General features: G+C 34.1%; 1 protein-coding gene across 1 annotated transcript in view; it reads right to left on the bottom strand.

Annotated features, from left to right (window-relative positions):
• The window catches only part of MALRD1 (MAM and LDL receptor class A domain containing 1), a 598,156-nt gene that overhangs the window by 564,538 nt on the left and 20,499 nt on the right, over window positions 1-13,119 (bottom strand). The window contains exon 3 of the mRNA XM_065871795.1: window positions 12,260-12,400. Within this exon, the coding sequence (XP_065727867.1) occupies window positions 12,260-12,400 (141 nt within the window). The remainder of the gene's footprint in view (window positions 1-12,259; window positions 12,401-13,119) is intronic.

The following is a 13,119-nucleotide window of genomic DNA, read 5'->3' as shown; positions in this document are numbered from 1 at the left end:
CATACAAGTATGTTCTACAGCTACAATGGAGTGAGTGATTTGAGTCAAGAACAGAAAGAAAGAAAGAAAAACAGAAACAGAAAGAAATTAAGGAAATTTGCAAATATGTAGAAATTAAATAACACACTCCTAATGGGTCAAAGGTGAAAATCAGAAGAGAAATTAGAAAATACTTGAGATGAATAACTAATTTAACTGCATCTCATGCATTTTGAAGCATTGTGAAAATACAATATATCAAAATGCATGAGATGCAGTTAAATTCATGCTTAGAAATAAATTTATAGCTATAAATTACTAAATTTAAAAAAAAGTTTTAAAATCAACAATCTAAACTTGCACCTTACAAAGCTGGAAGAAGAGCAAACTAAACCCAAAGCAAGTAGTAGAAGAAAATAGTAAATATTAGAGCATAAATAAATCAAATAGAGAATAGACAACCAATAGAATAAAATTAAGTAAACCAAAAGTTGGTTTTTGGAAAGATCAACAAAATTGACAAATCTTTCACTAGCCTGACCAATAAAAAAAAAGACAACTCAATTTACTGAATGAATAGTGAAACAAGGGTCAGAACTGCCAACTTTACAGAAATAAAAAGAATTATAAGGAAACATTATCAACAAATGCAGGCTAACGAATTAGATAACCTTGATAATATGAAAAAAATCCTAGCAAGACCCAAAAACTGATTCAGGACCTAAACTGACTCTAGTAGAGATAGAAAATCTGAATAGATAACAAAACAATGAATCAGTAACCAAAAAGCTCCCCACAAAGAAATTCTCAGTCACAGAAGGATGAACTAGTGAATTCTATAAAACATTTAGAGAATTAACACTAACTTCACCAACTCTTGCACAAATTATAAGAGGAAAGACTTCCCAATTCATTCTGTGAGGCCATTATTTCCTTGATACCAAAACCTGGCAAACATGTCACAAACATATCAAAAAATGAAAATTATAGATCAATATCCCATATGAACATACATGTAAAAATACTAAACAAAATACTGGAAAGCCTCATCAAGCAAGACATAAAGATATGAAAAGGATTATTCACCGTGACCAAGCGGAATTTATCCCAGGAATGCAAATTTGGTTCAACATATGAAAACCAATCACTATATGAAAACTAATCACTATAAAACACCATACAGGGCTTCCCTGGTGGCGCAGTGGTTGAGAGCCCGCCTGCCGACGCAGGGGACATGGGTTCGTGCCCCGGTCCGCGAAGATCCCACATGCCGCGGAGCAGCTGGGCCTGTGAGCCATGGCCGCTGAGCCTGCGCGTCCAGAGCCTGTGCTCCGCAGCGGGAGAGGCCGCGGCAGTGAGAGGCCCGCGTACCGCAAAAAAAAAAAAAAAACACCATATAAATAAAGGCCCAAAATGACATGATCATCTCAATAGATGCAGAAAACACATATGACAAAGTCTAACACTTTATTGGGATAAAAAACACTTCATATATTAGAGACGTGAACATGCTTACCTGATAAATGACATCTACAAAAAACCCTCAGCTAACATCAAACCTGATGGTAAAAGTTTAAAAAGTTTTCCACTAATGGAAATAAGGATATCTGCTATCACCAATTCCATTCAACATTGCGCCCAAGTTTCTAGGTGGGCAATTAGACAAGGAAATGAAATAAAAGGCAGCCAGAAAGGAAACAAAGTAAAACTATTTGCCAATGACATGGTCTTGTACATAGAAGGTCCTAAGGAACCATGCAATTACATCAGCCCATTTGAACAGTCGATGATAATCTTCCCATGTTAAGATCAGCTAATTGGTAACTTTAATTACAACTGCAAAGTCCTTTGACAGAATTACCTAGATTAGTGTTTGAATAACCAGGGGATGAGAATCTTGGGGGGACATCTTTAGAATTCTGCCTACTACAATCAGTAGCCACTAATTTGGTTCCCTTGTTCCATTTGCTATGTTATAAGGTACTGACCAAAATCTATGAGGCCTAAAGTAGTTATGTTCCTACGAGTTCTCCCTTTACTGATTCGGTTGTAGGACACTGAATCAGCATAACTAATCATCAGAGTTGCGAGACTTCACTTGCAGAGAACTAAAATCTTCTGAGTCCTTTCCAACCACTTTAATTGGTAAAAGTCCCTGCCCACTTTCATTTGGCAGAATCTCAGTCTACTGACCATTTGGCTATGATTCAAAAGGTACATTCTTTGAAATTTGTATCATATTTATTTCAATATACATTTATTTTATGTATTTCTGTTCAGTATGGATTCAGTATGAGGCTGAATTAATTTGAATTGATACTCATCTAAATTTAACAAATAAGTCACCTGCCTGTAAAGATAAAATTTCTGCCAAAAGGAAAGCAAATGATATAAAGGAAAAAATTCTATGTCTACAGAGAAATTGTAGCACATATTATTTTTTGGCTCTAATTAGTGAAATAATATCGTTTACTTTAAGATAGGTTTACTACTAATTTATGTGGAGTAATTTCATTGATGTCATATCAGTTAATTGAAATAATCATCTGGGTTGTCAATTATGATTCCCTGACTGATATATTACCTGAATTTGAAATAAAAGGAATGAGGAAATAAACAAATATTTTATCCAATAAAAAATAAGCATCACGTTTATAGAAGAATTATATAAACCTCATGTAGCTTATTTTAAATGCACACATGCAGGCACACATCAAGAACCCTGATATCATGAACTTGGCAATCAAAGAATTTGTGGGAAAGAAAAAAACACAGAAGCTCTCTACAAAACACTACCTGAGGCAGAATGAATTATGAAGTACCAAATGTGTATGCCTTTGAAATTAATTATGTGGTGTGGCTGAGGAGTTGCATTATCCATCAACCCTCTCATTTCCACTGCCTGATTGGACAGTATTGGTAATTATTGGTAATAGGACTGTCAGCTGTGAAGGAGTTTGGGTAGAGATGGGAAAAGAGGGAAGGAAATGGTACTGATGAGCAAAATCTGTAACCTTTGGGTGACATAATTCCTGACATTCCCAAATACACTTTTGGCCTAATCTTCATTTCCAGAGACCGTATTCTCTAGCCATAGCAGACTGCTATATTATTGCCTGGGCACACCAAGTAACTCTATATGGTCCTTATGTGGTTCTTTCAGTTTGAAATATTTCTTTCACTTCCTTGTCCACTGAAATATCATTCATCTTTCAAGTCCTTTCTCAAATGCCCTTCTCCTTTCCAGTGTCAGAATTTGCCTATAGCCACAGAGCAATCTGCTCAGACTAATATTATAGTACTTTTCTAATTTCTCCCTGTATTAAAGTTAACTGGGTTATTCTTGAGAATGCTTTCCAAAGAGATCATAAACACTCTAATATGCAACATGTATCTTAAAAATCTTTATAACATTCACAGCCTTTATCATGATGCCTTACACACACTGGGCTTAATAAGAGCTTTTGAACTGAAATTAACAATTGATACCAACATATAAAATTGCCTTTCATAAACACAATAAATTTTTCACCTTTAATTAATTTTTATTTTGAAACTAGTGTAACTACAATATTAAAAATGCAACAAGGGGCTTCCCTGGTGGCGCAGTGGTTGAGAATCCGCCTGCCGATGCAGGGGACACGGGTTCGTGCCCCGGTCTGGGAAGATCCCACATGCCGCGGAGCGGCTGGGCCCGTGAGCCATGGCCGCTGAGCCTGCGCGTCCGGAGCCTGTCCTCCGCAACGGGAGAGGCCACAACAGTGAGAGGCCCGCGTAACGCATAAAAAAAAAAAAAATGCAACAAGTGGAAAAATACACTGTATACCCGCTTAATGAACATAATTCTTATTTTTATTATAAGAAACAGGCTTAACTACTGTAATAAAATCTCCTCCATAATTGAAAATTCAGATGAATTTTTAAATAACAGTGTAATGAAGCTGATTTCTTTGCAAAATCAGAGTATAGATCAAAGTAAGCTTCACCTATGTTTGCTACAAAAATGAATTGAATACTGACCACTTAAATTAAGATTATAACTTATCTGTTAGTGGAGGAATTTTATCCTTTACTTATGTATCCCCATTGCATACTGTCAGATGCAAACTGCTCAATTAATGTTTATTGAACAGACTAAGGGACAGCAAACTATGACCTGCAGACAAATCTCACCTTCCACCTGATTTTGCATGGCCTGAGAGCTAAGGGTTTTTACACTTTTAAATGGTTTAAAAAATTCAAAAGAATAGTATTTTATGACATGTGAAAGTTATATGAATTATAAATTCCAGTGTCCATCAGTAAAGTTTTATTATAATATAGTCATGCTTTATCTTTAAGTATTGTTTATGGCAACTTTCGCAGTATAGCGGCAGAGTTGAGTAGTTGGGACACAGACTGTATACCCTAAAAAGCCACAATTATTTACTATCTGGCCCTTTAAAAAAAACATGCAGATCCCTGGAATAGAACATTAATGCTCAGGTTAATGTCTCCTTTACTAAATTGCAGCTTCACTGGGGACAAGATCTGTGTTCTTGTTCACTATTATAGCTACACATACACAATGCGTGGAATAAGATATTTGCCCAATAAAAAGTTTTTAAATATATTAAATAAATAAACATTACTTTTTCACTAACATCAAAATAAATGGATATTAAGACTATAAAGGCTATAAAAACTTGATCTAGAGAGTGAGAATATGAGACTCTTTTCTATTTTTTGTCTTTTGCTGTTTCTTATTAATAAAAGAATCTAAGTCACTGTCTAAATAACACAGCCTGCCAAGTATTGAGAAATAGATTATGGTTCCTAGTGCCCTTCAGAAAGGGCAGCATAGATCAGTTTAGGACATCCTGGTGTTAGAAAAACCAGTGATGAATATAATGCTTATATTAAAAAAACAAGACAAACCTAAAAGCTTTGGCCTGAGGTTAAGCTACCACTGCAGCTAAAACACTGATAGAAAGGTTGCTATTTCCTTAGCCTGGAGAATCAGGTAAAGAAGCCAAGGACATGCAGGTCTGCCATAAATAAAGGGCAGAATTCTAGAAAGAAAAGAGCCTTAAGAAGGGGTGACCCATGTTCTATGAATAAACTCTACCCAAATCTCCACCTCAAACTGAAGCATGCATGTGCAGGGAACACTTCTAGTAACTAAAGCTAAAAGAGCTGAATTGATATTTGAACTACTGAATTGATATCTAAACTACAAAACAGAATTCTCAATTTGAGTCTAAGCAAGCTAATCATCTACTTAAACGAAATCAATCATAAATACTCTCAATAAATACAACAGAATCCAGAGACTCTACAGTAGTAAATTTACAGTGTCATAGATACGATCCAAAATTATTTGACAGAAAAAGGACCAGGAAAATACGACCATGCCATGGGAAAAGACAGTCAACAGAGGTCAACTCTGAGATGAAGGAGACAAGGATTTCTAAATTACAATTATACTGATGCTCAGTGAAGGACAATACACTCATAATGCATGAAAGGATAAGAGATCTTAGTAGAGAAATTAACACAATTTAAAAGCAATTAAATGAAAATTTTTATATAATATCTGATATTTTTAAAAGATCATTAGATAGGCTTATAAGCATATTAAAGATGACATGGAAAAAAATCACAGAACTTGAAAATAAATCAATTGAAATTGTTCAATGTGAAAAAAGAGAAAACAATCCAACTATATAAGACCCTCAATAACAATATGTTAGACATGTTGTCTAACATCATGATGGTTGAAGTCCAAGAAGGAGAGGAGAGAAAGAATGAGATGGAAAAATATATCTGAATAAATAAGGGGAGAACACTTTCCAATACTGGTGGAAAAACAATTTAAAATCCATGAAGCTTATTTAACCTGATTAGGACTTTTAAAAATCTCATGCCTAGGCACAGTATAGCCAATTGATTAAAACCAACATAAAATATCTTGATAGCACTAAGAAAAACAAAGCTATATTAAATATAGCAAAACAATCATTTTAATAACTGTGAATGTCACATCAGGGAATAGGGAGGCCAGAAGACAGGGAAATATCTTTAAAGCACTAAAAGAAAAACATGTGCATGAAACAATTCTATATCTAATGAGAATATATTTCAAGAATAAAGGGAAAATAAAGACATTTTCAGTAAAGGAAAACTAACAATTTATCATTAGCAGAACTGAACTACAAGAAATACTAAAGGAAATTCTTTATGCTGAAGAGAAATGATACTAGAGACAAACTCAGAAGAAATGGAGATTATTGCAAGTAATGTATATGATAAAAGAATATTTTTCCTCTTAATTTATTTTTAATAATATTTAAAGAAAAATAGCATTGACGTGTAAGATTTATAACTTACATATTATAGATTATAGATGTAATACATGGGATCACTATAAAGTAAAGGACAATGAGAAAGGGATAAATGACCTATGCTTTTCTAAATTTTCTACATTGTAAGTATATTTTACAATATCAATTTTAAGTACACTATAAAGAGTTAAGAGTATATGCCACAATCGCTAGTTACTACATAATTAAATGTTAAGACATACATCTAAAAAGCCAATTAAAACAGGATTTTTTAAAATATTCAAATAATCCCAAAGAAGGCAGAGAAGGAGACCAGAAGGATCAAAAACAGAATGTTCAAACAGAAGACAAACAACAAAATGTTGAGATAAATCTAACAATACCAATTATTACATTAAATTAAATGGATTAAACATTCCAATGAAATGAATTATCATAATGGATACAAAAGCAAGATTCAACTATATGCTGTCTCCCAGAGACACACTTTAAGTATAAAGACACAGACAGGTTGAAAACAAACAATAGGAAAAAATATATCGTAAAAACAACATAAGAAAAGATAGATGACTTGCACACTATTTTATCACCTTAACCTAAATGATAGTTATAGACCCCTATACCCAATAATTGCAGAATACACATTCTTTTCTAATTCACCTGGTATTTTCACCAAGATAGATTACATGCTGTATCATAAACTAAGTCTCAAAATATTTTAAAAGACTGAAATAAAAGAATGTATTAACCAAAAGGTAATTAAAATTAGAAGTCAATAATAATATGTCAAAACCCCACAAACATAATATTTGGAAATTCAACAGCACACTTCTAAATAATCCATGGACCAAAGAATAAGTTACAAAGGAAATTAGAAAATGTTTTAACTGAATAATATATATCAAAACTGGTGAACCAAAATTTCCACTTCAGGAAATAAGAAAAAAAAAGGAAAATCCTAGGTAGCAGAGAAGAGAGGAGATAAAACACAAATAATCAACACCAGGAATAAGAGGGGTTGTTGCTATACAGACACTGAAAGGATACTGACTCTGAACAACTTCATGCCAACAAATTTGACACAGTAAAAATAGAAAAAATGGATTTCATAAACTTAAAGACTTCTCATTAAAAATATCAGTAAGAAGATTAATATACATTCCACAGACTTGGAGAAAATATTTGTAAGCATAAATCTTAGAAAGAATGGGAAGCCAAGATATATAAAAACTGGTACAAAGAACTCTCATCCATTGCTGGTGGGAATGCAGAATGGTACAGCCACTTTAGAAAACTGGCAGTTTCTTATAAAACTAAGCATACCCTCACCATAGAATCAAGCAGTCATGTTCCTTGGTATTTATACAGAGGAATTGAAAACTTACGTGCACACAAAAACCAGCGGCTGGATGTTTACGGTAGCTTTGTTCATAATTGCCAAAATGTGGAAACAACAAAGATGCCCTTCAGCAGGTGAATGGGTAAACTACGGTCCATCCAGACAGTGGAATATTATTCACCACTAAAAAGAAATGATCTATCAAGCCATGAAAAGACATGGATGAAACTTAAATGCATATCAATACATGTCATTATACATTTGTCCAAATCCATAGAGTGTACAACGCCAAGAGTGAACCCTAATATAAACTACGGACGTTGCGTGAAAATTATGTGCCCGTGTAGGTTCATTGATTGTAACATATGTACCACTCTGGTGAGGAAGTTTTGTAGTGGGGGGAGGCTGTGTGTATGTGGGAGCATGGGGTGTGCAGGAAACCTGTGAGGTCTATTCAATTTTGCCGTGAATGTACTCCAAAATTAGAGCCTATTTTAAAAATTACAGCTCATTCATAAAAAACAAGTAGCCCAATAAAAATTAAGCAAAATATGTGAGTAGAAAATTTACAAAAGAAGATATATTAATAGCCAATAAGCTCATGCAAAAGAGACCAATATCAACAGTCATCAGGAAAATTCAAATTCAAACCGCGGTGAGATACCACCACATACCTAGCAGAATGATCAAAATGAAACCACTAAATAGAAAATATTAACAAAGGTGTAGAACAACAAGAAGTCTCATAGATTGTTGGTAGGAGTGTGAAATTGCACAGCTACCTTAGAAAAAGCTCTGGCAGTTCTCATAAAAGTAAACATCCATTGACGCAGCATTTCAGTTCTAGGTATTTACCAAAGAGAGTTAAAAACATATATTCACCGTGACTTGTACAAAAACATTCATAGCAGTTGTATTTATAATAGCCCAAAACAGGAAAAAAACACAGGTGTCCATCAATAGGAGATCTGACGAATAAACTTATTCAATTGCAAACTGCTCAGCAATAAAAAGGAAAGAAGTCATGTTACACATGCTACAACCTGGATGAACCTGAGAGCAAAGTGAGAAAAGCCTTACACGAAAGGGCATACAATGCACGAGTTCATTTATATGAAGTTCTAGAATAGGCAAAACTAATCTACGGAGGAGGAAAAGGGATTAAAGCAGTGATTATTTTGAGAGCAGAGGATGGGAGCAAGGATTGACTAGGAAGGGACCTGAGGGGACTCTGGTGTGACAGTAATGTTTCACATTTTGTTAGGGGTTTGAGTTGCACAGGTGAATGCATTTGTCAGAACTTATCCAATAGTACTGATACACTTAAACTGGTATTTTCATAGAACGTAAGTTTTACTTCAAAGGGAAAAAAAAAGAACTGTAATGAATACCTAACTCCAGCACAAGGACAAACTTTTTCTTAAGGGACCAAATAGTTTAGGCTTTGTCGACATACGGTCACTGTCACAACCACTCAACTCCAAGACTGTAGTACAAAAGCAGCCACAGACAATTTGTGAATGAATGGGCATGGCTGTGTTCCACTACAACTGTATTTACAAAACTAGGAAAATGACCCACAGGACATGGTTTGTTGATCTCTGCGTCTAGTCAACGATACCATGTTGCCGTATTTGCGGTAAAGTTATTCCTGCAACTTTCTCTGAATGCATAGAAAATATGACAGATTGATGGATGGAGAAAGGGTTGGGTGGATGGATAGATATTGATAAAACAAACATAGAATAGTAATTTTAATTATATAACCTAAGTGGTAGGTATATGGTTAGTCACAGTAAGTTTTTTCAAACTTTTTCACATTCTTGAACATTTTTATAATAAACTCTTGTTGGGGGAACATACAAATAAAAAAATAAGTGGGTCCATAGATCCTGTTCATAGCTTACTAGGCAAAATAGAGCTAGTACGGCCATAAATTAAGAAACACAGCGTAGATGAAACTTTCAAAGCTATCATGTGCTGTCCAACAATCCCACATGACCAAAGAAATGCGGCAGAAATGGGTCCTGCAGGTGTGTCTGTGGAGGACAGCAAAGGACCTCCAGTCCTAGACTATGATCATCATACCGCCCTAGAACAAAATAAAAAGACTGGATGCTGTTTAATAGTGTGTGTGTTTCATAATATAATATATGGGTTTTAGACCCAACTTAGCAATTGGTTAAAATAACAAAAGTTCTCATAATCCTATTTAAACCTAATTTTAAATACCCAAATAAGAAAAATAATCTGTGGTATAAAAGGAAATATTAACTTTACAAATCATGTTTTTTTATCTTTGATAACCTATACAGTTTAGGTTTACAGAGAACTATATATTTTAAAAACCTCATGTATCACCATTACCATGAGCTGAATTCTAGAATTATTTAAAACTCTTTATTTTTATAAGAATTAAGAAAAACTCATATTTTATGTTATAAGAAAAACTTTTATATTCTTATAAGAAAAGCTATTATATTCCATTCTTTAAAAAAAGTTTTACTATCACTGCAAAGATATATTTGAATTTGTGTAATGATACTATTTTATCTAATTACAATGTTATACACTTTTAAAAATCAATACTACATCTTAATCACTTTGCCTCAAGCTTTGGTAGACTTCAAATATTGACACAGTGATGTTTTTAATGTTCTAATAGATTTTCAAACTTAGCTCTGAAAACTTCTCAAGGCATTGATTACATGATGAAAGATATTAATCTGGAGCACTGACAAATTATTTCAAGTGTAAGTTAATCAAAAATTTTATTACTACTCATGAAATAAGGATTGTTGAATGGAGACAAGATTCCAGCATGACTACTTTTTCCATAAACATTTTCAAGCACCTTATATCTGAAGGCAAAACATTTGCTTATTTAAAGCAGTCTCTAGGGAAATACTCATATTTTAACATTTAATTGTAGTTATAAGAGATGCATCACTATTATTAAAACCATTAGCCTTCAATTATTATGCTAGGCAACATTTTGCCCCTCTTTCCCTATGAGGCTTATAGTATCATTATTATTTCCATTTTACAGATGAGGAAACTGAGACCACACAGCTAGCAGGTTAGCAGGGTCAGTGTTCAAGCACAACCAGTCTGACTCCAGAGATCTTAAATTAAACCAAGCGATATAGCTAAGATAGTGTCTGCCTACATAACATTTCAATTTTGATGTGAATTGATCCCATTTTATCTCTTTACTAGGCTGTCAAATGGCAAAATAAGAAAAGAGAAGGAAGAAAGAAAGAGGGAGGAAATGGAGGAGAAAAGAGGTGGAGACCCTGATGTTGTTTAACTTCAAGACGAGGTGGCAAGAAGAGAATCAGAGCCACATATAACATAAAAAGAAACTATCAAGTATGCTGCCCATGATGGAGACTAAGGTAAGTAACTGTATACTGTGAAAAATCTTCTTCTAAGTAAAAGGAAAAAACAGTGAGGAGGTTCTAAAAGGGAAATGGAATTACAATGGCTAAAATTTGGGAACCAGATTTAATATCACCATCTAACACAACAGTACCCATAATAAATGTTTCATGTAATTGCAGTGAGTCAGTCCCGTTTGTGAAGTCTGGCTCCCCCCGTCTTTATTTTTAGTGATAAAGTTGGCTTATTCCTAACAATTGTTAAACACTCTTTTTTAAAACTTATTTTTGTCATCAAAGCCAAGGACAATAAACTCCATTTTACTTACATAAGAGTTAAAATTAGGAACACCAAAATTATTCAGAAATGTACTAAACATCAACTTTTATTAGGTATTTTATGACAAGCTCTACTTACAATATCTTACTTAGCTCTCAAATCCTATCTTAGGATAGATTTTAGAGTTGAGAAAACCAAGGTTTAACAAAGTAAATTGCTCAAGATTACATAGCTAGTAAGTGACAGCACCAGCATTCTAACCACATGTATAGTATTTATGTAAACACTTCCAAACCACTAACATCCAATCGCTTTAAATTGTCTCTAGGGAATACTCATATTTAACACTTAGTTGTATTTATTTGAGAGAAGCATACATTTTATTAAAAAATCACCAACCTTCAATTAGTTATGCCAGGCAAAAGATTACCTCTTTTCATACCATGTGTAAGGCCATCAGGTGAAGGCAGGCACAGAGTCAGTTTTTGCTTTACTAAAATATCTTAATCACCTGGTATAAAATGGCAAGTGAATGAACTTCATTAGTTAACAAATAAAGAAATGAATAAATGTCTGGCTCCAGAACTCCCATCAGAGCTCTCTAGTCAACGGAAGAATTCAAGTATTACTAGAGAAAGCTAAAATCAGTCTAAAGAAAAGCAAAGATATTTGACAAATTAATCTATGGAGTACTATGTTTAAATTTCACAGTTTCCTTACAGAGTCAAAATAGCTAGAAAATCCCAATTATTATCTAGATAGACCTTTGAGGTCCCAGGAACCCAATTATAAGAATCTAATATGACATTTTAGAATCATAAATATCTTGAATATAGCTAAAGAATGTATAAAATTAGACATTATCATCCTTAATATCTAACCATCAGCTCTGATTCTACTGTCCTTACCAACCACTTGACAAAAAAAAAAAAAAAAAAAAAAAGTTCAAAGCACTTACCAGACATATCACCGTTGTGGTCATGAAATGGAGGTGATGGGCCAGTTATCCCGCTCCTCTTTGCCCAGCCAAGTCGCAGACTCTGATCTTGCATTATACTACAGAGTCCATCCTCAAAATCACATCTTTCATAGTTTGAGCCTGATGGGAGAAAAAAGAAATCCACTCTCACAACCCCACATGTGGCTTTTTAAGAAATAAAACAATAGGCGAAAAAGCAAGCTTAGGAACAAATTACAAAGAGATTAACATCAGGATCATTTCTCACAATTTAAGTCTACTTCATCAATGCAAAGCTTTTTTGCACATGACATTCGAATCAATCACCACATATTAAAAACCAGTGTGGTCATACAGAAAGAATGTCACTCATGAGGTCAGAAGACTGAGGACCTAATCTTGATTTTGTCTCTTATTAACTGAGTGCCTTGCTAAACCACTTAACCACACCAAGCCATTTTCTTCACCTATGAAACAGAAATAATGGCATGCTGCCCTTTCTCCCTCAAATGACTGCTGTGAGGATCTTATGACATAATATATATATAAATACAACTCTTAGGCACCACAAAATATGAGGCATTATTATTAAGGTTACATCTTCAAATCCACCTTAATGCTCCAGCCATACCAGAATTTCAGGTTTGGGCAGACCATTTCAGAGAGGACCCTCTGATACAAATTCAGCCATTGTGGCTGCGACGGAACCCTGGAATTAAGCATAGCACCTCTCAATGTTCTTGAAATCCCTGGTGTTTTTAATCACAACAAGGCATTTTCTGGCTTTTTTTTTTTTTTTCTTTTCTTTTTCTCTTGGTATAAGTGATCCTAGAGGCTTGGGAGAGGGAGAAAGATCTGGA

The sequence above is a fragment of the Phocoena phocoena genome, chromosome 2 (assembly GCF_963924675.1).
Source record: "Phocoena phocoena chromosome 2, mPhoPho1.1, whole genome shotgun sequence".
Classification (NCBI taxonomy): domain Eukaryota; kingdom Metazoa; phylum Chordata; class Mammalia; order Artiodactyla; family Phocoenidae; genus Phocoena; species Phocoena phocoena.
Note: the sequence above shows the minus strand (reverse complement) of the source record. Positions and strands in the feature narration are given on the sequence as shown.